A 26,466-nucleotide genomic window follows, 5' to 3' on the forward strand; every position below is an offset into this window, starting at 1 on the left:
ATAAGACAGAGGTACTTATTATTGAACCAAATCGCTACAAACATAATATGTCAGATTACAAATTGCACATAGATGGCTGTACTGTGGTGCCATCTTCCACTGTTAGGAACTTAGGTGTGATGTTCGACAGCAACTTATCCTTTGATAGTCATATCGCCAACGTCTGCCACACAGCATTCTTCCATCTTAGAAATATCTCAAAAATACGCCATATACTGTCTACATCTGACGCAGAGAAGCTTATTCATGCTTTTATGACCTCTAGAATAGACTATTGTAACTCGCTACTCGGGGGATGCCATTCAAATCAGGTCAACAAGCTTCAGCTAGTTCAAAACGCTTCTGCAAGGGTACTTACTCGATCTAAGAAGTATGACCACATAAGCCCAATTCTGGCATCTTTACACTGGCTACCAGTTAAATATCGCATACAATTTAAAATATCACTAATCACCTACAAAGCTTTAAATGGCTTAGCACCCTCATATCTTAGAGAATTACTATCAGAATACAATCCATCACGCACACTACGGTCGCAAAATTCTGGTCTATTGATTATCCCTAGACTATCAAAAGTGTCTAAAAGTGGAAGATCCTTTTCCTACTTAGCCCCTAAGCTCTGGAATGATTTACCAACCGATGTCCGAGAATCAGACACAGTCGATCATTTTAAATCTAGACTTAAAACTTTTCTCTTCAACAAAGCATTCGCATAACTTGTTTAGTAAAGGTACTTAACTCGCAATAGTTATTTTTACGGAACAAAGCACTCACGGTCATAACACAGACCAACCAAATAAATAAATAAAAACCTTTTCTGCATGAACACTTAAAAATGAATGTGAATAGTATGCTATACAGACCCGTTTGCCACTGAACCTGCATTAACGACAACAGTGGGGCCTCCAACCTTAGTCAAACGGGTTGGCACGTATGGTTGGGTTGCGATTTTGGTGCTTTCGTGTGTCTTGTGAATAGTATGCCATACCGACCCGTTTGCCACTGAACCTGCATTAACGACGACAGTGGGGCCTCCAGCCTTAGTCAAACGGGTTGGCACGTATGGTCGGGTTGCGATTTTGGCGCTATCGTAAGTCTTGTGAATAGTATGCCATACAGACCCGTTTGCCACTGAACCTGCATTAACGACGACAGTGGGGCCTCCAGCCTTAGTCAAACGGGTTAGCATGTATGGTCGGGTTGCGATGTTTGGCATTTTCTCGTGGTCTTGTAAATGGTATACAATATAGACCCGTTTGCCACTGAACCTGCATTAACGACGACAGTGGGGCTTTAGGCCTTAGTCAAACGGGTCTTCAGGTTTCATTTTCTCTTAAAGATCGGAAGGTGACCCTTATTTACCATATATACTATAATTTGCTAAATCCTCAACTGTGGATAATATAATTATGCCGCAATAGTTATTCTGTCTGGAACTAAGCTGAGTTAAACCACATCACTGTGTGACACTTCATACATATGAACGGCCGCTACGCTAATACGATTTTGTTTTTCTCTCCCTGTCTCGTCCTCAAACCCGAGGACAACGAGACAAACAGACCCAGTCCCGGTAGATGTGAAAGTCGGCACACCTCTGATCTACTGGCCGTCCTTCAACCTGATGCCCAGCTGATGCCTGACCAACGATCACCGGCAGAACCCGCTTAATCTCCGCTAAATCTCCTTATCCGTTCTCCCAAGGGTTTTTCCCTCCTAGGACTTATTTTTCCTCGGATAAAAGCCCGGGTTTTTTTTTTCTCCTAGGGGGTTTTTCACCCCGGGGAGGCAGCCTTTTTGGGCTTTACTTAGCTTCCTCTTCTAGACGTTACTTTAGTAATACGTTCGCTTATAATATTGAGTCATAGCCGCAGCAAATTTAACTGATTATGCTATCATGTATTTTGTTGTGTTATCTGTCGTTTTTCTGTGCTTTTCATTGCTTCTATTTATGTAAAGCTGCTTTGAAACAATTGACTTTTGTGAAAAGCGCTATATAAATCAAATTGAATTGAAAAAAAAATATATGGCGTATTTTTGAGATATTTCTAAGATGGAAGAATGCTGTGCAGCAGACGTTGGCGATATGACTATCAAAGGATAAGTTGCTGTCGAACATCACACCTAAGTTCCTAACTGTGGAAGATGGCACCACAGTACAGCCATCTATGTGCAATTTGTAATCTGACATATTATGTTTGTAGCGATTTGGTTCAATAATAAGTATCTCTGTCTTATTGGAGTTGAGCTTAAGAAAGTTATGTGCCATCCAGTCACTAACATCGCTAATGCAGTCTTTTAGCTTAGAAAACGTGTGTGTTTTCGCTGGGATGCGAGGATATGTAAAGCTGGGAATCATCCGCATAGCAGTGAAAACTTATGTTTCCTGATAATGTCTCCTAGGGGTAACATGTATAACGAGAACAGGATAGGACCTAAAACTGATCTTTGTAGTTTTACCAGTATTTAACCAGGGAGTGATATGACTCTTCCTCATTTACATAAACAAAATGATAGCGATTGGTTAGATATGACCTAAACCAGGCTAGCGCCTGACCACTGATACCAATATAGTTTTCTAACCTATTTAGTAAGATTGTGTGATCTATTGTGTCAAAGGCTGCACTAAGGTCTAGTAATATAAGAATTGAGATTTCACCACGATCGGATGTTAATAGGAGGTCATTTGTAACTCTAAGCAACGCTGTCTCTGTGCTATGGTGGGGCCTGAATCCTGATTGGAACTTTTCATATGTACTATTATTTGTCAAGAATGTGCGTAACTGGCTTGCCACTACCTTTTCTAATATTTTCAAAAGAAAAGGGAGATTTGAGATTGGTCTAAAGTTATTAAGCTCTCCTTGATCAAGCTGTGGTTTTTTAATCAGTGGTTTAATAACTGCTAGTTTGAAAGCTGTTGGAACGTATGCTATTTCTAGCGATGAGTTAAAGATATTTAGAACCGGGGTTGACACTACAGGGAATACCTCTTTAAGTAGTTTTGTGGGAACGGGGTCTAATATACAGGACGATGATTTGGATGATGTGACTAGTTTAGAGAGCTCATCTATTGTAGATTGTTAAATGAATCAAGATGTTCGTATGGTAGTCTAGTGTTAATTGAACTAATGAGTAGAGTGGTGGCTGCCTGGGTAGCTACGATGTTTTCCCTAATAGCCGAAATTTTGTTAGAAAAGAAGTTCATGAAGTCGTTACTATTGTGTTGAAGTTTACTATTGGTTTCTGTTTGTTCTTTGTTTCTAGTCAGTTTCGCAACTGTGCTAAAGAGGAAACGAGGGTTATTATGATTCTCATTTATAAGCTTGCTAAGATATGTAGATCTGGCGGTTTTAATAGCCTGTCTGTAGTGTTTAACACTCTCTTTCCATGCTGCACGCCATACTTCTAACTTTGAGCTTCTATAATTTCTTTCCATTTTTCTAGCTGCCTTTTTAAGGGCTGTGGTGTGATGGTCATACCATGGAGCTGGCGGTTTTTCTTTGAATCTCTTTTTTCGAATGGGAGCAACGACATCCAATGTGTTAGAACAGACATTGTTTAGGTTTTCTATTACAATATCTAGATCGTCACAGTTATCTGCTACATGTTTCATTTGGGACAGGTCTGGAAGAGTGCTAATAAAGCTATCTTTAGTGGTGGAAATTATTGTTTTGGCTAGTCGGTAGCATGTTGTGGATTGAGTGATCCTATCTAGAAGTACAGTGTATGACACAAGGTAATGGTCAGAAACTGCATCACTCTGAGGTGATATTTCGACATCATTAATATTGAGTCCGAGTGACAGAATTAAGTCTAATGTGTGCTTACGAGTATGCGTTGGCCCTGTCACGTTTTGTCTAATATTGAGAGAATTTAGAACATCCATCCATAAACGCACGTCCTAATGCATCTTTTGGGTTATCCACATGGATATTAAAATCACCAACAATAAGAGCTTTATCTACAGTGACTACAAGCTCAGACAGGAAATCTGCTATTTCTTTAAGGAAATCTGCATGGTGGCCCGGAGGTCTATAGATTGTCGCTAAGGCAAAAGAAAGCTGTATGTGGTTACGATCAGTTATTTCCATATTTAACAACATTAGTTCAAATGATTTAAATTTTAGTTCAGATTTTTGGTTTACTTTAAAAATTGTGTTGTATATTGTAGCTACACCACCCCCTCTCCCCTTCAATCGAGGTTCGTGTTTATAATAATAGTCTTGTGGGGTGGATTCATTTAAACTAATGTAGTCGTCTGCTTTAAGCCAGGATTCTGTTAAACAGAGTGCATCTAAGTTTTGGTCTGTAATTATTTCATTGACAATAGGTTCTTTATTGGTAAGCAATCTAATGTTAAGAAGGCCGAATTTTAACATTTGAGGTTCATCTGTTAATGTATTGTTTTCTAATTTTATATTAATCAGATTTGTACCAGATGTAACAAGCGGTGCTCTGTATTTATTTGTTCGGGGAACAGATACAGTTGAAATGTGCTGATATTTCGGTAAGATTGACTCGAAGTGCTGGGATATAAGTGGTCTTGAAATATCACGGCAGCTAACAGACGGACGGTTAAGCCGATCCGTCTGTTTCCTGACCTGGGCCCTGGATAGTCAGACTATATCAGAATTAAGACTATTGATCAGATTTCTAGTGAGTATAGCACTTCCTTCCGATGACGGATGAATGCCATCTCGGGTTAGGAGGAATGGTCTTCCCCAGAAATGCTTCCAATTGTCTATAAACCCTACATTATGCTGAGGGCACCACTTTGACATCCAGCCATTGAAAGAGACTAATCTACTATGTGTTTCATCTCCCCGGTAGGCTGGGAGGGGGCCAGAGCATATTACATTGTCTGACATTGTTTTTGCAATTTCACACATCTCCTTAATAGTATCTTTGGTGATTTCCGACTGTCGGAGTCTGGTCTCATTCGTGCCGGCGTGAATAACAATCTTAGAAAACTTCCGCTTAGCATTAGCCAGCACTTTAAGTTTGGATCTAATGTCAGACGTTCTGGCTCCCGATATACAGTCGACTATGGTGTTTGGTGCCTCAATGTTAGTGTTCCTGAGTATAGAATCTCCAATGACCAGGGCACTTTTAAAAGGTGTTTCAGCTGGTGTACTCCTTAGGGGATCGAATCTGTTAGAAACTACTGTAACGTTATGGGTCTTAGAAGGACGCCGTTTATGACTATGCCGCCTGACAGTCACCCAGTTAGACCGCCGACTAGACTCTGATGTTGGAACCGAGCCATGTGTATTTTGATAAATATGCGCGCTCGATACAGTATTTGTAATATTTACATTAGCATCTGATGTCGGAACCGAGCCATTAGTCTTTTTGCTCGATAGATTATTTGCAACAGTAACATTAGCGGTTTTGCTATCCTCAACTAGCGTTCGGATGCGCGATTCTAGTTCAGCAACCTTCTCAGTTAACCTTAATACTTCAATACACTTAGTGCATGTAAACCCCTCTATGCTAACAGCAGAAGCTAAACTATACATGTGGCAAGTAGTACATGTTACAATTACAAGCGGAGTCTTACCGCTTTCATGCTGGGCGATGGCGTCTTCGTTTACCCGAACGCGGTCCCCGGAGCTGCATCGTGTGGGGTGTTCGGTTGTGACACGCCTCGGTCGCCTGCGAACGTTTGGGGCCAGGGTGATGTGGGGCATGCTGAATCTGCGAAGGCCGGGCAGCGGTTCCTCCACAGCTTCCCGATCGCTTTCATGTTGGGCGATGGCGTCTCCGTTCAGTCGTTCACGGTCCGTGAAGCTGCATCGCGTGGAATGCTCGTTCGTTGCACGCCTCTTTCGCTTGTGGACGTCCGAAGACACGGTGAATTGGGCGCTGTACCTCGCGTTGGATCTGCAAAACCGGGTAACAACTCCTCCACAGCTTCCCGCTCAGGTGAGGACAGGTCAGAAAAGCATATATCAGATGAATCTGCCATTAGATCGGAAAGATGCTAGCGGGCTATATGCTAACACTGGGGGCCCTATCTTGCACCCAGCGCAATTGACTTTGTCAGTGACGCATGTATCATTCGTATTTTGCGCCGGCGCACAGCGGGGTTTTTCCCTCCACAGACGCACGTCAGCAAACTAGGGAATGAACTTGCGCTCCCTGGGTGGTTCAGCGCAAAAAGGAGGCGTGTTGCGGCGCAAATCATCTCTTATGCTATTTTGCAGTTTCAAAAAACAATTGCGCTACTAACCAAAAAAAACTAGTCTAAAGTCAGTGGCGCGTTGCGCGTGGTTCATTATGCTATTTTAAGGGCGCATGCTTGACCATAATGTATAGCGTGCACAACGCGCATACACTTTGCTTATCTAATCTACACAGATGCAACAGTTATTTTTGCAAATCATAAATTGTTACACTTAAAAATATTAATACACGAGATAAGGGGAATCATAGTGGTGAGCATTGTGGTGATAGTTTTTATTTATTCTCATGCAAATAACGATTAAAATATTTTCATAACTTTGTTGTGTGGCTGTATTACGTTTATTTTATGTAAATAATAGTTAAAATGTTTTCATAAGAAACCTTAATGTATATGAACTTGATTTGTAAGAGTACTTTGGGGTTGGACCTTGCTTGCGTTTCTTGGGTCCGATTTCAAAGCCCCCAAACCCTTTCAGCGGTGAGGGTGGACGCAGCGATGTCCTCTGCTGGCGTCAAGTCCTGAGGCAGATCCACCTCCCGTTACACGGCGTGCCCGATTTATGCTGGCAAGCGTGGGATTCCCCGAGGACGTCGGTCTCCTCGGCTGTGAACCGCTCCTGGCGTGCGCCTGGTAAATCTGCATAATAATAGCAACCCGCCATGGAACTTGCGCCCTTGCGTTTAAAGGGAATGTTGGCTAGCGTTCTGATTGGTTTATTTGACGTTACGCCCAAACCACACCTATGCATAATGAACCTACTTCAGACCAACCCCTTATTGATTTGCGCCCGGCGCAAGAGTTATTTCTCACGCCGGGAAAATAGCAACAGCGCCCAAGATCCGCCCACAAACTCACTTGCGCGTTGCGCTTCGCACTTGCGTTTCAGATCGTTAAAATAGAGCCCTGGGTGTTTATTAGTGATAAATAGTTTCACGTGGTAGTACTGCTCAATAATCATCACGGTAAAGTATTCCTATGTAAAACTAATAAGTTATATTATATAAATAGGAATAAGATGGTAAAAAAAGGATTTTAGATGATGAACTCGACGGAGCTCCGATGCACGATCTGTTCAGCGTGACGTCTCTCTCTCAGTGGGGAGAGCAACCGTCAAAAAAAAAAAGCTCATTGTCATCCAACATCACCTTGATAGTTCACCCAAAAAGAATAAGTTAATAATAATAATAAGTAATGAGTTTATTTTGTCTAATAAACACAAAAAATATATTTTGATAAATGATGGTAAGCACACAGGTGATTTGTAACCATTGACGTCCATAGTTGGAAAACAAATATTATGGAAGTATTGTGATAAATGATGGAGAAGATATTTTGATAAATGATGGTAAGCACACAGTTGGAGCTACCCATTGAATTTCATTGTATTTGTTTTTCCTACTATGGAAGTCAATGGTTACAATCAGCTTTGTGCTTAACATCATTCCTTAAAATATATTTTTCATCAGAAAAAAAAAGAAAATCATACAGGTTTAGAACAACTTGAGGATGTTCAATGATGAAAGAATTCTTTGGGCGAACTATCCCTTTAAACTGCATTTCATCATATAAGAGAAGAGAAAGGGGACAGAGAATGAAAAACCATTTTTACCTTGTCTTTGTTGAATAATGGTAGTCTACCTGCATTCACGAACATACAAAAAGTGCTAAACATGCTAAACATCTCAGTCTCATAGAAATTCCTCTTTTAGAAATGTGAGCCAGAAAACTGATCTGAAAAACTGATGCTTATGACATCACAGGCATCTCATTGCCCCTCCACTTTAAAATAATTGGCTACATTTTTTGAGTGGCAGCAAAGTCAGCCAATCAGTAATGAGATTGCAAGTTAAGCCAGTAGGGGGAGCCAAATAGGTGCAAAACCACTTGTTTAAAATCCCCCACCCTAATAGAGCTATCTGAGAGAGGTTTTTACGAAGCTTATAAGACATTACAGACCCAAACAAAAAAAATTTTGTCTACACGTCACATCACAGAACAAGGATAAATACCCCGTTCAATCATTCTATGTCACCTTTAATAATTATGTATAGCAAAAGCAAATCTGCAAATGAAACCATTTTCAGATGGTCATTCTGCACATGTGAACTTTAGGAGTAAATACTTATATAAGTTTATATAGACCTTTTGCGAGTAGACATCACAGTTACGTCAGTGCAAGCTGGGCGCGCAATGTGGTTGCAGAAAAACAGTGGAAATTAATTACACACGAGTGAAACGAGCAAGATAACTTACAAAAAAAGTCTTGTTGAGCTGTTGAGTGTCAGAATAGGAATGGCCTAAAAAAAAGATGGCCTTTAATTTTATAGAATATCATCATCAAATACACCATTTGAAGATAAACGTAGGTGTTTATGCCCTTAAACGGACAGAATGGAGTAATGAAATCATCTGGAAATTTATTTAAAAAGATTCAAGATTGGGTTATACTGAAAAAGCAATAATATTACCATTTATTAAAGATTTCGGTAACACTTTATTATTCGACCCGCAAAGTACCGCGTAATTAAACCGAATTTACAGCGTACCTATTTGTAACAACAGAGTACCTCTACAGTACGTACTTGTAGTTATAAGGGAACAATATTTTAAGTTTGGGGTAATAAGGGGGTAAGAATATATGGAAAATTATTCTCTAAGTATTTCATAACTACAGGGTACCTATTGTAATATTACGTGGTATGTATGACTTACGTCTATGGGTAATATGGTCTATGTGTAATATGTTTTTTTTTTTTCATATTTGCTACTTACCTGATGAAGTGTTTTGTATAGCCTACAGTTGATGTCTACAAGCCACGTCGGCAAATAAAATATAACACACAATATAAATAATAGCAACTTGTACCTCTTTGATCTGTATATGTATACAGGAGTTACCAGGTAAGTCTTATATTTGCGGGCTGTAAATTGAAGTGGGGCTTATTCCCCGATTGTTCTGTGTATGTACCAGGTAACTCACATATTTGCGGGCTGTAAACTAAAGTGGGGCTTATTCCCCGATTGTTCTGTGTATGTACCAGGTAACTCACATATTTGCGGTCTGTAAACTAAAGTGGGGCTTTGTTCACCTCTTGTTATAAATGTTATAGGGTAAATACCATAAACATACAGAATATTGTTATTTTTATTTCAAAACATCTATAAAACACTATAATTAAGCCAACACTTAATGTTTATTATCACATAACTTTTATTTAAAATAAAAAGTCATGACAATTTTTCATTGTTTTTGCGGCTTGGCTTCCTCTATTGGTGTTCTTGTCCACTCGGATGATGAGTTGATGTCGTCTCACAAATCCTGTTCTGCATTACATATAAAAAACATAAATGAAAGCCTTCAGTAAATGTTTCTTCACTGTGCCTTGACAGAAACAGAGTTTTCTAAGCCAGTTACGTTAATAATTTTAGGCTTATGTGCTAGCTAACCTGCTACCGTTAGCTAGCAACTTTCTTGAAAAACATTGTTTGAAATGCGTGAGTCATGTATTAACAAAACCAGTCACCTTATCCAGCATGCGGATCCTGCTGACATCACTCGCAGCCGTACTCCACAGTGTAAAACGTTTTTAAAACCTCTTAAAGAAATTTCACCTCAGGATCGCGTTCCAGCAAACCTCCTGCAGACGGCCGGGCGCTCTACACCTGCCCAGTAGCCTACGCATGTAGTCGTCTTTTGCTTTAGCGGGAGCTGATATCTGCTGTTGTTTCATTCTGGTTTGCCATTGCTTAAATTATATTTGGCTAAAATACTTGTGTTTACAGTAAATAAATTGCAAAGCACCACTTCAAATATGTCCGCAAATGTAGGAGTTTCCTGGTAAATAGGGAATAAGTTGCTATTTTTATTGTACTTACCTTAAAAAAAGATAACCACATTAAATCAGCTGGACTTTTGTTATTAAAAGCAAGTAATATAGGCTACTAAAATAAAAGTGATCTGCTGTTATATTTATTTGCCGATGTGGCTCGTAGACATTGACATATACAACATTCAGTAGTCAATATGAAAAATTCACAATAAAAAATAAATAAAACATAATTTCCCCATAGACTTGACTAAGTCATACATACCACGTAATATTACAATAGGTACCCTGTTGTTATAAAATACTTAGAGTATAAATAATTTATAATTCTTCATATTCTTACCCCCTTATTACCCCAAACTTAAAATATTATTCCCTTATACCTACAGGTTACCTACCCTGTTGTTACAAATAGGTACGCTGTAAATTCGGTTTAATTACGCGGTACTTTGCGGGTCGTAAAATAAAGTGTTACCAAGATTTCATAATTTTTCCATTTTCTATTATTTCTTTTTACCTTACATCTTCCTGTTTGTTCTAAAATGATTGTTTACATACTTAATAAATATATAAATATATAAATATAGCACACAGACATGATGTAAAGTGTTATTAATATATAAAGAGGCCTATGCATATTAATTTGTATGTAAACATAATAGTTTTATAATAGTTTTAGAACAAACACGTAGGCTATAAATATAAGGATGAGATAATATAAATAAAACAAACAGAAAATTATGAAATATTTAATAAATTGTATTATATAGAATACATGATTGCTTGTATATGTACTTTAGCGATTCATTCAGTAAAAATAATTGATTTACCAATAAAGAACAATACATATACATTACATACATGCACATACATCATAAGCCAAGCCATTTAAACTTTTAATTTATCTAAAAATTAACATAACGTGATGAAAACGCTATAAGAAACATTACACTAAAGGGAAACAGACTTTGACAGAACACCAGTTCAATAAAAATCCCAGTTTAACGCTAAAACACCTCACACCGTTACTGCAGAGCTGTCACTTTCTGCCACTAGTTGGGCTCCGCCCACAAAAACACCAGGCTTGTTCGACTTCATGCGGAAACCCAAGAATCGACATCCGGATGATGTCAGAGTACCGCGAGAGCAAGACAAAAGTAGACTTCGTATGATTTCTCTAATCGTTCTCGCGGTACTATGACGTCATCCGACTGCCGGTTCTTGCGGCGCCGCATAAAGTCGAACAAGCCTAATATCTCTGATTGCAAACAAGCAAAATGTCTATAGCCCGTATAGACCGTTTCAGCGGTAACAACATAAACAAGCCGCTGTCGCGGTCCGCACGTAACTTCCGGTAAACTCCGCTAATAATAAATAACAACAAATTCTTTAAACATAGTTTATTTATATAACAAGCAAACAAAACAACACATAGATTACCTAGGAAACCAAAACATTTGTTATTTTCGACGAGGCATTTGTTCAGGAGATCAGTTTAGCAACTAGTCAGACCATTACAAAAACGAAACCGGAAGTAAGGTTCGGATCCAGACGTGTATCACGTGCGTCCGATGAAACCATCTATATGTATATATTAGCATATGTATATAAGTTTTAAGAAAAGCATATTTTTTACAGATGCCATTCAGCTTTATGTTTTGTATAATCTTTTTGTCTAATTTGTGTGTTTCAAACCATTTTAAGAAATTAAAAGCAATAATTCTAATGTTTATTTGATTTCTTTATTTAGGGTTAAAACGAATGAACCTCCACACTCCTCGCACTGGTGGACCCCTGATGGCTGTGGAATTACAAAACAACATCATTGTTCACTGGAAACCACATGGTGTTCCCTTGAGATTCACTAAAATGTTAATTACCGATCTGCATTATATCAGCAATGATATCGATGAAATAGCTGGTGGTGCTCATGCTGTCGTTGTCATCACATTTTTTGCCCATCTGGTTTTTCACCCACTATCATTCTACGTCCATGAAGTGGTCAAAATTCGTCAGGCTGTTCTTGCACTGCTGAGCCGAGCACCAGCTACTACTGTGATTATCAAGTCTGGCAACACTGCAGGCTTTAAGGTACATTTGCCCATACATGTATTTCTATCCCTGATAAAATATGGTACATCTCACATTTATGTTCTATGGAAAACATATTTTGCCAATTTAAATTAAATAATTAAATTAACTCATTAGAAAGCACAAAATTGAAAATGAAAAGATAAAATGTATCTTAATTTTAATTTTCATAATGACAATGCATCGTCCTTGTTGTAATTTTCACACTACAATCTGAAGGTACGACTAAAATCAAATTAAAATGTTAAGCTCAGTTTTCATTTTATGCTCTCTTTAATTTCACAGTTTTCATTTTCAACGTCAACTTGTATGCAAATTCTATGTTAATCATTGGGTGGGGTTTACTTGCACACCTAAAGGAGAGTCTGAGTGCTGCCAACCTAGAGGCCTTGTTGCTAGATTTAGCAGCTAGTTTGAATGAACACATTCTGTGTCATCTGTACTTCCCCATGAATGCCAGATCTTGCTTTTTGGCATCTACAGTAAGCTGGGCAGCACATTCCGTTTTGATTGTACAAGACTGAAATGTGAATAAGCTTTGTTTAAGAATTGTTTACATTTTAAAACAAAGAAAGAATTAACAATATGATTGACTGAACAAATGAGTGATTCTTGAAAGCTCTGTTTTATGTACGCAGTATATTCATGCTTCAGCTTTGTATGGTCTGAAAGTACACAATGTGAGAGATTCACATGCAGGACTTTACACTTGTTGGGTGGAACAATCAACACAGAACAGTGGCGTGCACAGACCTCCTCAGGGGCACGGGCTGACGGGGCATAATTTTTTTTTACGTCAAATAACAATCAAATGTATTCATTACTTTGGTGTTTTTATTCTTTCTTTCCTTGGCATTATTTAAACAATGTTGTAACAAATGAATAACACATAAAACTAAAATAGGCAAGTTAGGAAAATATTATTTACTTTCGCAAGAATTTCGAGAAAGAAGTTTTGAGGACTTATGTGTATATGTATAAAAGTGTTAGCTATCATTAAATCAGCAAGTTAACCGGTCTATCCCAGTGTTTTAATTGCTTATTTCTTTGATTAAATGTCTCACTTACAAAAAAAGAAACAATAAGCTTAACCATTTGAAATTATTCCTAAAACCTATTTTTCATAGCTAAAACACACCACTTTGTTAGTTTAGCACACCATCAAAACACGACAAATAGTGGGATTAATATTTTTGCTCCAAACTAACTTTATAGCAGATCAAGTGTTTTGAGCTGATGTGGCTTCAGATCGCAAAATTAAACAGTTAATACACGCTTTCTTTTTGGTATTCTGCACAGTGCTAAAGTGTTGCATTATAATAAATAAATATACTGCATTATGAAAATACCCAACATGACCGGAACAACACAGATATACCATATATAATCCTAATTAAGTTTATTGTCTTCTTGTTTTATCCATCAGAACATCTTTATTTGCATGTTATTGGCAGCAGGGTAGATAAATGCCCTTAAAAGTGTAAATTCTGAATCGGACCGCAGCGTTCTTCGTGTGTCAATTCTAAAGTGTCTCTGCGCAATGGTGCACGAGGGCGCCCTCAGGCGTCACGTTTGAATGAACAGACTCGTGTAAAGGTCAGTTCAACAGTGGCTCATATCACCGCGTTTGGAATAAAAATGGAATAAATATTACTCTTTCTTTAGAAATTAGAAGTAAACATATAAAATCAATCAATGTGTTTCCAAACATGCATGCCTTTGAACCAGAAGCCCCGAGGATGTTGTTTTGTGAAGTGCTTTCATGATGACCGCGGGTCATATTTCATTTTACAGGTATGGAGTCCGATTTTCATTTTCATAACTTGTGACACAAATTAAGACATTACTGTCTCTATTTTTTAAAAATATAATATAAAGGTCAAATACAAACGTTTGAGCCTTAGACCTTTCTAATGATGCATTGTTTGTTGTGTTAAGTACAATCTTTTACATTAAATAGGTAAACAGCAAGAATCAGGCTGCGCTCGCGATGATATTTGATCAGTAAGAGCTTTTAACTACATGTTAACATGAACCTAATAACTGCACTTATACAGCATTCATGTAAAGCATTACCATGAAATCAATGATAAGTTCCATCCTTACAATTTAGAGATGGACATGGTCTTAGATTTCATTGCACTAGATGAATTTCTCTAAACTAATAACACGAGGATGTAACGTAACATTGGCCTTCGATGAAAACATTACAGAAAGTATGAGAACATTTTCAGAAAGCAGCTGAAATCTAGTTTTACGAATTGGTTAAGCATAACTCACATGCTGTCGCAAACCTTACAGTAGCAGCATGTAGGATAAATGTCTATTTTCCCTATTAGCTTACCTGCTGCCCTGCTGCTCGTGACACTCGTGTAGCTATTTTTGAAGACTCGCGGCTACCGCTACGTAGTGCGTGCTGCAAAGGAAACTCCGCCTACCGCCCCACCTCCGCCAAAGGATAAAACATTATATTATTTTTTGTATTATTAATGTTAGTGGCAGTTGAATATAGACACGTATTTTTATTCATAATAATATTTATAAAAAAAAAACATTATTATTTACTATTAGTGGAGAGGGGCACATTTTAAGACAAAAGGGGCAGGGGCTTGAGCCCCTGCGGCCCCTCCCCTGTGCACGCCACTGACACAGAATGTACAGAATAAACGGTTTCAGCAGTAACAATATAAACAAACGGGTTTCTTCTAACTTTCGGTAAACTCTGCAAGGAATCAATAACAACAAAGTCCTTTTAGAGTAGTTTATTTCTGATAACTAGCAAAATAAACAACATGTAGATTACCTTAGTTCAAATCTAAAGTGTATCAAAAACTACACTTAGCTAACGTTACTTTGTTAAAACTGTACTATATAATGTATGCAATCTTAACTACCGTTCTGCTGCCAAACCTCCCATCAAACAGCGGTAATCCATGATCGTCGTCTACCTATAAACGTCGTCAGACCAATTGTCTCACATGTTCCCACACAAAACATGGTACTGTCAGAACCCTGCCTCAAAGACTATATATAATACTAGACAAGATTCTGACAGGATCCTGACACCGAGAGGATTCTAGCGATCTGGAACACGCAGGTGCAGTCCTGTAGTCGGTGCAGAAGGTCCTTAACAAATCTGGAACATGGAGATGAAGGTCCCTTGAGCTGCACCTTGTTGCAGATGTGGGTAATTGCCTTTCTAGACGTGAGCCTCGAAACGTAGTCTCTGGACACACAGAGCGAATGTCTGAAAAAAGGTAATTGTATAACTTTAGGAAAGGAGGAATTTGCATTTTGGTGCTCTTCTGATGCAGAACCGTGATTGGCTGTGGATGTTAGAGGAAGCCCCTCTTCACTGTGAGGAACTCATTGGCATAGCATAAAGTACAGAGTTTAACTTTGTCTTTAGACTTTTATCTATGCATTTCCACTTTCTGAAATACCATTGGCATTATCCTGAATGTAAAAAGTATAAACCTGACAGCAAAATGTTACCAGTGTTGTGCCTGAACGAGTTCATTGAACGAAAGTTCATGAACTCGTTCATATTTTGGGCAAACGTGAACTGTATTACTGCCTGATGAACATTACTGTGAACTCATTAATTCCGGGGCTTGTGAATGGCACCCTCTCTCAGTTTAACGTCGTTCAATAGGGTGCCAGATTTCACGTTTCACAGCTGCATGCGACATCAAAACAACACTGACTCTGGATGCTGCTGAAATCCCTGCCGTGCCACTCACATAGTTTAACATTAAATAACCTCATATTTGTACTAACGGTTACCATTCTGGATCTTGAAATAGACTCCGACTAAACTCACGCTATTTAACATGCACGTGCGGTTTGCAATACCTGCGAGTTGTCCTACATGTGATGCCTCGTAGCGCTTCTCACCCGGGGTGCGACCCCCTTGAAGCACCCGTATAGCCTTTCAAGGTATGTGCAAGCAGGAAAGAGGATCCCGAGGGCCAGAGTTGAGAACCTTTGCTTCAGATGATGGTGAAAGGGGGGTTTGAAAGGATGATAAGCAGAAATGGTGTGACCCAATCAAAATGTCCTCTTCTTTTCTGCTTTGGCATGGAGGTCAGCCATAAAAGAGTTGCCTGAGCAGCCTTATCTGATTGACTGGAGACTTTCTTATGTTAACCCATCAAATCCAGTCCAAATGTGGCAATTGGGGAGTTGTCTGGAATGCTTTGTTGTACGCTGTTCACTACATGGCTAACAACAGAGCTGACCTCTGTCACTACCAGTCTCTTCTCTTCTCTTTCTCTGCTGCTGTCACTACAGCTAAAACATCCTTTTTTACCACCTAGGTAACTTACGCACCCAACACAAGACAGCTGTTCAAAACTTTTACCTCTCTCCTCTGTCCCCCTCCAGTGCTGTTAGTGGTCATGGAAGCTTTACACCTAGCTAATGCAAAATGAAATCCAAATTCTTGGTTCTGATTTTATTAGACCTATTGGCAGCCTTTCACACAGTCAATCATATCCTACTTGCCACCCTATCATGGCTAGGGATCATGGGTACTCCCCTGGTTCAAATCTTATCCCTTCGAAAGATCTCTCAGGATTTTGTGGAAGGGTGCACGGTCCACAGCTCACCAGATGGTCACTGGGGTCCCTCAGGGATCAGGGCTTGGTCCCCTCCTTTTTTCCATCTACACAACATCCTAATGACCTATCATACAGGCACTGGATTCGCCTACTACTGCTATGCTGATGACACACAGATCTTCTTTTCATTTCACCCATATGATCCCACCATAGCAGCATGCATAACAGCCTGCTAAGAAGACATCTCCGCTTGGATGAAGAAACACCACCTCCAGCTGAACCTCACTAAGATGGAGATTCTTGGTACAAATGATCTCTCTCCACTGGCTACTGACTGAAGTGCGTATCAAGTACAAGTCGCTACTACTCACAAGACTTTAACTGGGACCGCACTGGCATACTTTCACACCTTCATACGTTCCTACACCCCATCCAGTACCTTATGTTCAACAAACGAGCAGCGTCTTGTGTTACCTTCACAAAAGGGCACTAAATCACATTCCTGCTCGTTTTCCTTCAATTGACTTGGATAGGAATGACCTTTTTACGATCTAAGTAGATCGTAAAAACGATCGTACAAAACAGCAACATTAATTTAATCCAGGACAAAGTGTCCAGGACAGGTTTTGTAACTCCCTGATCTAGGTCAACTTGATTTGGGGTCAAAATGCTAAATCTGTTCAGTGGGATGAGTGTTATCCGGCAGTCAACGGCAGCAATAATTTAATTCCATATATGACCCATTTGACATCACGTGTCCAGGGCGGGGTTTCCCACAAGCATCGTAAGGCTAAGTAGATCGTAAAAACGATCGTACGAATCATCTTAGAATTACGGGCCATTTCCCAAAAGCTTCGTAACTTAAGTAGCACTTGAAAATCATCGTAGATCTACGAGTGCTCTGGAGTAATCGTTAATTCATAAGTGCATCGTAAGACAACAGTGTTACAAGGTCACCTGCAGAACAACCAGCAAATTGCACTCCAGCAATGACGATAATGTAATGTTTTAAATGTATATTTATTAAATGGGTTCTTCTTTGTTTATTTGTTTAAATTACTTTAATATAATATATTTAAAATTCAAATGAAAAATCAAATTTAAATGACTAAACATAAATTAATAAAGAAGGAAAACATATTTGTTACAATTTTGGTAAAAGTTGGTACTAGGAAATTGATAAATGGTTCCTACCAATTGCTGCTATAATAATTCTACAGTAAAAATGATTGTTTTGAAGGGAAATGGCATCTGATTAAGGAAACCAAATACATTTTTACGGTACAATGCAATAATCCCTAATAATAAATAAACATAGATAATAAAAAACAAATAATAATCTAAACTATTACATAAAATGCAGAAGGAATTTCGAGTCCTAACTAAATATGGGAAAGAAAATTTCATGATGCACAAATTTTTAAAACATTTAAAAAGTCATTGAACAATAATGAAAAATATTATAAAAAAATATTAGTGCACATCGGCTGAAGATTATTAGCCTAAACAAGCTTCTGCTATTAATTCAAGTCATTCTATTGGTGACATTTCAGCACTTGACAAAGGGATAGCGACTCGTAAGTAGTTTAACGTCCATCTTTGGGAAACGCACGAAAATGAACAACGAATGTTCATTAAGTAGCTCGTAGTAAGCACTTTTTAGTGCTAAGTTCAATCGTATCGGGAAACCCAGGACAGGACAGGTTTTGTAATCCCCTGATCTAGATCAACTTGATTTGGGGTCAGAATGCTAACCTGACACATCTTTTTTAACTGAAAAAGTGGCACAATGTTTGATTAATTGTGGTCGTTTCAAAGGGCTGTTGGTAGAGCAAGGACAGAGTAGTGATAAGCTGAACTGTTTTTAAAAAATCTAGTGGTGAAATTGTATTTTCCATTCAAACGAATATTGCTCTCTAGCGCCTCGCTTTTCCAAATGCGTGTTGCAACTACAGTAGCCGTTATGTACTACTCACTGATCTCCTTGTCCATTTCAGCTGGTTCACGTGTTCTGAATGAATACCAGTTGTGGAAACGCATTGCTAGGCTAGTGCTTTTTGTCCCTCTCTGCTGTTATAGTTTATCAATACGGCAGAACAACATGGAATCAAAGAGAAGTCAGATCATTGGCAGAGGTCATTTGACACCAATGAGGACATATTTGTGAATAAAGACATTGATTTTGTTTAATAAAATACATAAAATCCTTTACAGTCCGTTTTAAGGCAGGGTAGGCAGGAATTATCTAAAAAACTTTTTTACAAATTTGTTTAAACTGTCTTTATATACAAATACATAATTAAAATGTAAGTACTCTGAAAAAGAGAGTATAAAACTCGAGTGTCTGTAGACCTCTCATGACTGTTTTAAACACAGCTAATTATTTCCATTCGGGACGAAACAAATGATTAGCTTGCGCGCAGGGGCGCTATAAAGGGGGGGTAAACAATGACGATTCTCGGGGCCCACGAGTAAGAGGGGGCCCAGAGAAGCCCCCTAAATTGTGGTGCTAAAAATATTTAATAGTAAAAATTATTAACTTTAAATTATTCTATTTGCTTTTTCCTGGTATCAAAAAAATATATATATTTGTTTAGGAAACACAAACATCCGTGGGCCCCTATCCCCCCTCTTAATTAACATAAAATGGTTCAGTCCGCCCAAATTGTATAATCCAGGCAACACAGCTTGACTTCAAGCTGGCAGAATATCAACTTGGCAAAACTCAATTTAAACAGCGCAAAATGACTGCCTGTGGACGTTATAGATAGAAATGATTATATTTCTGTTTTTATTCACACAATAAATATTTAAACTAGTTTTAAGGAAAATGCATGTAGTTTTAGGAAAAGTCAGGGAGCAGCAAGGCTTTATGATTTATTTAGACAAAGTTATTGACTATGCAAATTTCAAAACGGTCAAAATGATGCCTTGTTTGTTCTAGTGTTAAAGATAATTACCACACTGCAAAAAATTATTTTCAAGAAAAAAATTCTTAGTAGTTTTGTCTTGTTTTCAGTAAAAAAATCTAACATTTCTTAAATAAAGATGTTTTTTCATGATCAGCAAAATGACCCAAGAAAATTAATCTAGTTTTTAGACCAAAAAAATTAAATTTAAGTGATTTTGTGCCTAAAACAAGCAAAAAATCTGCCAATGGGGTAAGCAAAAAAATCTTGAAAATTTTTCTTAAACACTAAATTCAAGAAAAATTCAAGAAAAATTTGCTTACCCCATTAGCAGATTCTTTTTGCTTGTTTTATGCACAAAATCCCTTAAATGTAATATTTTTGGTCTAAAACCTAGACTTATTTTCTTAGGTCATTTTGCTCATCAAGAAAAAGCATCTTAATTTAAGAATTTTTTGATATTTTACTGAAAACAAGAAAAAAATACTAAGAATTTATTTTCTTGAAAATAATTTTTACAATGCATAAGTTTAAATGTTACGGTTAAAATGACTGCTGGTGGCCGTTCTAGTGTTAAAAGTGCATGATAAGGGAACTCAATTTTCTCCCCATGTTAGGTCAAGAAAACGCTGGAAAAAATAACAATACACAGTTTTAGTTAAACGTTCAACACTGCAAAAATTTACTTTCTTACTTAGTATTTTTGTCTTGATTTCAGTAGAAATATCTAAAAATTCTTAAATTAAGATGCCTTTTCTTGATGAGCAAAATGACCTAAGTAAATGAGTCTAGTTTTAAGACAAATTAATATATAATTTAAGTGAAATTGTCCTCAAAACAAGCAAAATGATCTGCCAATGGGGTGAAAAAAAATTGTGAAATAAGATTTTCTTAAACACTTAATTCAAGCAAAATTTTCTCACCCCATTGGTAGTCAAAATACCATAAAAGCGCATGATTTTATGTAAATTAATATTAAAAAAGTCTTAGCTGTATTGGGGGCCCTGTCAAGATTCTTTTCATGGGGCCCAAAATCCTTAGCAGCGCCCCTGCTTGCGCGAATATCACTCTCTCTCGTGACCATGGCACCACCCGTTGCTATGGGATCTGCCCACACATGCGCACACTTGATTGATTTGAACGTGCACGAGACACTCTAGGAAGAGCAAAAGTATGGCAGAGAAAGTGCATATCCAGTCAGCGAAGGCAAACAAGGCAAAAAAAGGAATAAACGAAGCAATCAAACGAGAGTAAATATCACGTGGCTTTTCCTCGAGTCGACGATGCGGTAGCGGTATTGTCTCCGGAGTGTAGTCCTCATCAGAGTCAACAATGCTTTCATCACGGAATCTCTTCCATGCAAAACACTGGCTTAATAGTGAGTACTAAAAGGCATCCTATCTGTTTATATTCATAGTGATAAAGTTAGGTGTATTATTACATGTGATTGTGACATGATGTTGTTACATGCACCACGCTCCTTCCTCTCCGCTCGTCTGAGGTAAATCCCAGCAAAGCTGTCGGTGTCGCGCGTTCATGTGTTTTGGGGGCGTGGCTTTAGAAGAAACCCAGAAGGGAGGGGGTGGAGTGAATGGAAAAATTAGCTGTGTTTAAAACAGTGGTGAGAGGTCTACAGACACTCAATTTTTATACTCTCTTTTTCAGAGTACTTACATTTTACTTATGTATTGATATATAAATAAAGACAGTTTAAACAAATTTGTAAAAAAGTTTTTTTAGATAATTCCTGCCTATCCTGCCTTTAAGAACTGTTTACATTTCAAAGAAAGAACCAACAATACACAGATCACAGATAAGTGACTGGTCCTTCCCTTACGAAAAATAAGTTTATTCAAGTGTGCTTGGGTATACTTCTTTTAAACTAAAAAAGACTTTCAGTTTACTTTTTATGTACTTCTCTAAAATGTACTTTAGGTACTTCTCAGAAATATACTTAAAATTGCACTTACGTATAGTTGACCAATACTGAAAGAAGTATATTTGGCCTATACTTGTTTACTGACATATACTTAAAAGTATAAAGTAAAAATGCAACAACGAAAGCTACATTTAGAAAGCTGCAATAAAGCTACATGAATATCCATGGTAAAAAAATATATAATTTATTGTGTTTTAAGTATATTTAAAGATGCAATTTGTATTATCTACGCCGCTAGATGGCGCCAGATCAAATAACAATAACAATGACGTAGATTAATGATGCTCTGAAGCAGCGTGGACTGATGGGATTTGTTGTCTTTAACTCAAATGGTGATGGCCATCAATCAGATGGGAACGAGACATCATGTTACACATGAGGTAAAGTAATCAAGTTTTATAAATGTTGTGTTTCATGACATTGTTTTTTTTTATTATGTAAGGTTTCAGGTAATGTTCAAAATGCAATTATTAGTCATAGATGTTACAGAATTAGTCCAATACGATGGTTTGTTAACACAGCACAGAATTAAGTGTTCAGATGAACAGACTTACCATAAAAAAAGCGAGTGGCCCGACAGACGCGATTACTTCCGCATTTGTCCATGACACTGTTGTCATGTGTTTTTTACGTCAGTAAAGGCGGTAACAAAGGGTAACGTAGATATTAACGTCATTTACAGGCGACTGCACTGCCCCGTGTCACTGTTTAGGGCAGCAATTTTCTGTTTTGCGTGTCGTTTTCTTGGTGAGAATGGGTAGACTACAACATAGATGTTAGTACACTTCCTACGTAAAGTTTACTTAAAAATATACTCAAAAATACAACATTACTCAAGTATACTTAATAAAATGATCTTGAAGTACTTCTTTTCGTAAGGGTTGGTGGTAACACTGTTTTGCATGTATGCAGCTTACTGCTCCAGGTGCTCATTGGCATGGGTTAAATATAGAGCTCACATTTCGAGAATGTAAATATTTGACAATCATGTTACTTTCAATTCAGCTCTGTACTCTCTCACACATAATGTGTTGTCTGTGCTGCGCCACTAGTGTTTGCTTTTGTTAACTGCGCATCTAAATCTGTACAGTGGGATGAGCGTTATCCGGCAGTTGACAGCAGCATTCATTAAATTTCATATACAACACATTTGACATAAAGTGTCCAAGAGATGTTTTGTAACCCCCTGATCTAGATCAACTTGATTTGGATCTTTTTAACTGAAAAAGTGTCACACTGCATTTCCTTGTGGCCAAACGGCTGAACAGCGTAAAAAAAAGTCACGGTTATAAAAATGCCAGTGTCCGTGTGGACAAGGCCTTGTTACAAATGAACATTTGAAGTTTGTTTCTATTACTTACTATTCTTGGACAATTACACCAAACATGACAGAAGTGCAAACGTTACAACTTACCCCATTGGTGAGGTTAGTTGTAACAGGCAGGGGGTTAGTTGTAAACACTTGCTTAAAATTAAGTTTACAGGCAAATATTTCAATACTATTTTGTCTATATAATTGAAGTGGATATTGTTTATATTTCTATCTATAATAGACAGGTATCCATACTGTATTTATTCATCCAGCCCTTTTCTAACAATAGTTCAATTATAAATGGATACAGATGTCTAAATATGTAAGAAAAAGCAGCACAATTACGTAAAAAGTCTCAAAATCAAATTCTGAGATAATAAAAATCAAAGTCTGATTTTAGCTATTAATTTTATTATGATTTTAATCTTTGAAGTGACATTATTCAATCAATATTAAAGATATGAACAAAAATAAATTTGACACACATTTTTTTAATAAGACAGGCACATTTATTTTGTTGGCAGGCAGCAATCATTTGTGTGTAGCCTATTTAAAACAACAGCAAGAATTATGCTAATGTTAGCTGTTTTCATATCGTAAGTGCTCAGGGGTTAGCCGTAACACAGCGTTACAATTAACCCCGTTGGATGAAAATATTTTCAAGCCTACCAAAAAAGAGCTGCAGACATATTTCAAAACAATGCTATGTTTTAGTCAACAAGATACTGATTTAGATGAGATAACATTGTTTTTAGTATCTTACACACCCAACTTAGAAACCAAAAAAGGAAAAAAAAAACATATGATGCAAAATGTGCTTATTTTATTCTTTAATTAATTAGATTAAAATTGGCAGAAGAAAACTTCCATAGTTGCTTGGCACTTTTTGGTTAAAAATTCATTATGCGTATAATGAAATTGTTAGTCTTGTGTTTTTTCCATTTGATTAATTTATTTAAAACTGGAAGAATATGTCTTTCATAATGTACCACTGGGCTGCAATTTGAATTGAACAGTGGTGTTGGTGTTGGGGGGGATGGGTTTATCTAGTTTTATTATTTTAGATTGTTGTTAAGTATTTAAAGGATCTACAACGTTACAAAGCTTCCTAACATAAATTTATTTTCAAGAGCTATGACAAACAGCTCACTAGAACTTTAACATGCTTCTTCTGGGTACATGTAAATAATCTCCTACACTCAGAACAAAAAGGGGTGAGGCCTGGTTGCTATAGAGATAATGATGAAGAAGAGCTTTAGCAGTAGTATTTTTGTAATACCCCTTGTAGAAAACTGATGATGTGCAATCCAGGTAATAAAGATATGTTCAGAATGTAAGGAAGTTATGTTCATATAGCCTTTATCCTGTATTGCAGTACCCACTTGTGGTTAGATAAGTTAGTGTGTCAGTGTACAAGTAATTAGGGTAATGCAGACTCTCCAGGAGGGCTACCAAAAACATGGTTTTCTTTGGAATATAAATTGTCTCTGTCTCTATAATGCTCTATAATAATGCCTTCTTTACTGTATAGATGAATGTTGAAGTATATATTTTTTCCTGCAGGCTTAGTTGATTCACAAGCCTCTAAGCTACACATACTGTGTGAAGAGGTTACTGATGTTTTCCTGTGCTTCATTCTGACAGCATAATGACAGGATTTAAATATGTGGTTAAACAATTTTGTTGCTAGCTTAAGGTTCTTCATTTCTGATTTTTGTTGTTCCAGGATATTTTTCAAAGTGACTGGCTTGCATTGCAGTTGAACACAGTGATGAACGAGATGTTCAGTGATATTAATGGTGTGGTCTACTTGGACGTCTGGCAGATGACTTCCTGTCATTATCTGCGTGAAAACATTCACCCAGGTCCTGTTATCATTGCTAATGAGATTAACATGTTTCTATCATATGTCTGCCCTCCCTAATATATTTTACACATCTATTATACATTTTTGGTGCTATATACAGTACTATGTACATACAGAAATACAGTAACCTGAATTGTGATGTTAATATTCTTAAAATCAGGAGACTTCATTTGAAAAACATGACAGTTATGGCTTAAGTAAATGTGCAGCAGGGGTGTTTTCAGTTGTGTGTTAAATTTGGTTATTATCATTATTTTTAATTTGTTTATTACGCTGCCTGGTGTCTATTGCTGCGTCCGAAACCGCCTACTTCATACTATATAGTACACGAAATGCAGTAGGCGAGGCGAGTAGAATGTCCGAATACATAGTATTGGAAAAACAGTATGCGAAAAGTACCCGGATGATCTACTACTTCAGGTTAGATTTTGCAGTGTGCATACGATGGACACTTCACTATCCCATGATGCCCTGGCAGAGGAGTTATCCAACGAAGAAGAAGATCATGAGGCTGTTTTCGCGCTGGAATGACATGACGTGATGACGACGTATGTCACGTGATGTAGCAACATGGCGGATGTAGTACGTCCGAATCTCATTCATACTACAAGGATTCATACTATACAGTACCTACTGTTTTAACGGCAAGTAAGTAGGTACTTCATCTTATTCAGTACCTACTATACAGTATGGGGTTTCGGACGCAGCCTATGAGTCCACACTACAGATTATATAAAGTGACACTAAATCAGTATTGCATTTAATTACATATGTAGGTTATGATTGATGATACCTGCTGTTAACAAGTAAAATCAATAAAGGTAAACAAGAACAAAAAAGAGACATAAAGGGAATGTCATACATGATTTGTCCATTTAATCTAAGATTACATTTCCAAGTAGTGACTTTAGGAATCAGAAGAGAATATAAGTAAGGCGGCAGTTTATACAGTACACTGTAAAAAAAATTCCGTAGAAATTGCAGCTGGGTTGCCGGTAATTTACCGTAGATTTAAATTTATGTTTTTTACTGGCAATATTTTGTTCAAAGTTAAATGAACATTAAACATTTACAAGTCTGTCTTTACAGAGTAAAACTAAGAAAACAGCATCAAGCAAAACATTCTGCACTGTAAAAAATCCAATTAATGAAATGTTGGACGGGCAAAAATATATAAGTTAAACCAATTTTTTTGTTTGAGCTAGTTGAGAAGACATATTATTTTAAGTCTAGATAAATCTGTGTTTAAAACATTAAATGAACGGTTATTTTCAAATCCAGTCAACATTCAGAATGGCTAGTGTTGACTGAACTAATTAAGACAAATCAGGTAAATATGTGGACTTATGACAGCTATTTTTCCTGACAACAAAATGCTCAAAATATTACTGTTATATGGTGACAAAATGTAATTGTAAGAGTTGTTCAGGCGTGAATGTATGTGCTTAAAGTTTAAATATGCGGTCTGTTAATAAAGATAGCGTCTATTTAAAAGTGTGCTCGGACACTTTCGGACGGAGATGAGCTCCAGAAGAGCTCCAGAAAATCACCGGCTCTTAAGCGCTCACACCCCGCCCAGCGCAGCCTCGTCTCGGCAAGCGCATCAGAAATCGACTGCTGGCTCTGATATCTCTGTGGCGTTTTAACGTGATTTAATTCATTTAAATTTCTCATACTTAACAATGAAAGGGTTATGTTTTAAATCATATTTTAGGATTGCACTTAATTGATATCGCTGTTGAGTGATGTTTCATATCTTTTACATTTGTTATAAC

General features: G+C 37.5%; 1 protein-coding gene across 1 annotated transcript in view; it reads left to right on the forward strand.

Moving 5' to 3' along the window:
• Positions 1–24,748, forward strand: part of LOC135785259 (NXPE family member 3-like) — a 55,907-nt gene extending 31,159 nt beyond the window's left edge. The window contains exons 7-8 of the mRNA XM_065294595.2: positions 11,762–12,102; positions 24,551–24,748. Of these exons, the coding sequence (XP_065150667.2) occupies positions 11,762–12,102; positions 24,551–24,748 (539 nt within the window). The remainder of the gene's footprint in view (positions 1–11,761; positions 12,103–24,550) is intronic.
• The last annotated feature ends 1,718 nt before the right edge of the window (positions 24,749–26,466 follow it).

Source organism: Paramisgurnus dabryanus, chromosome 22 (genome assembly GCF_030506205.2).
Source record: "Paramisgurnus dabryanus chromosome 22, PD_genome_1.1, whole genome shotgun sequence".
NCBI lineage: Eukaryota > Metazoa > Chordata > Actinopteri > Cypriniformes > Cobitidae > Paramisgurnus > Paramisgurnus dabryanus.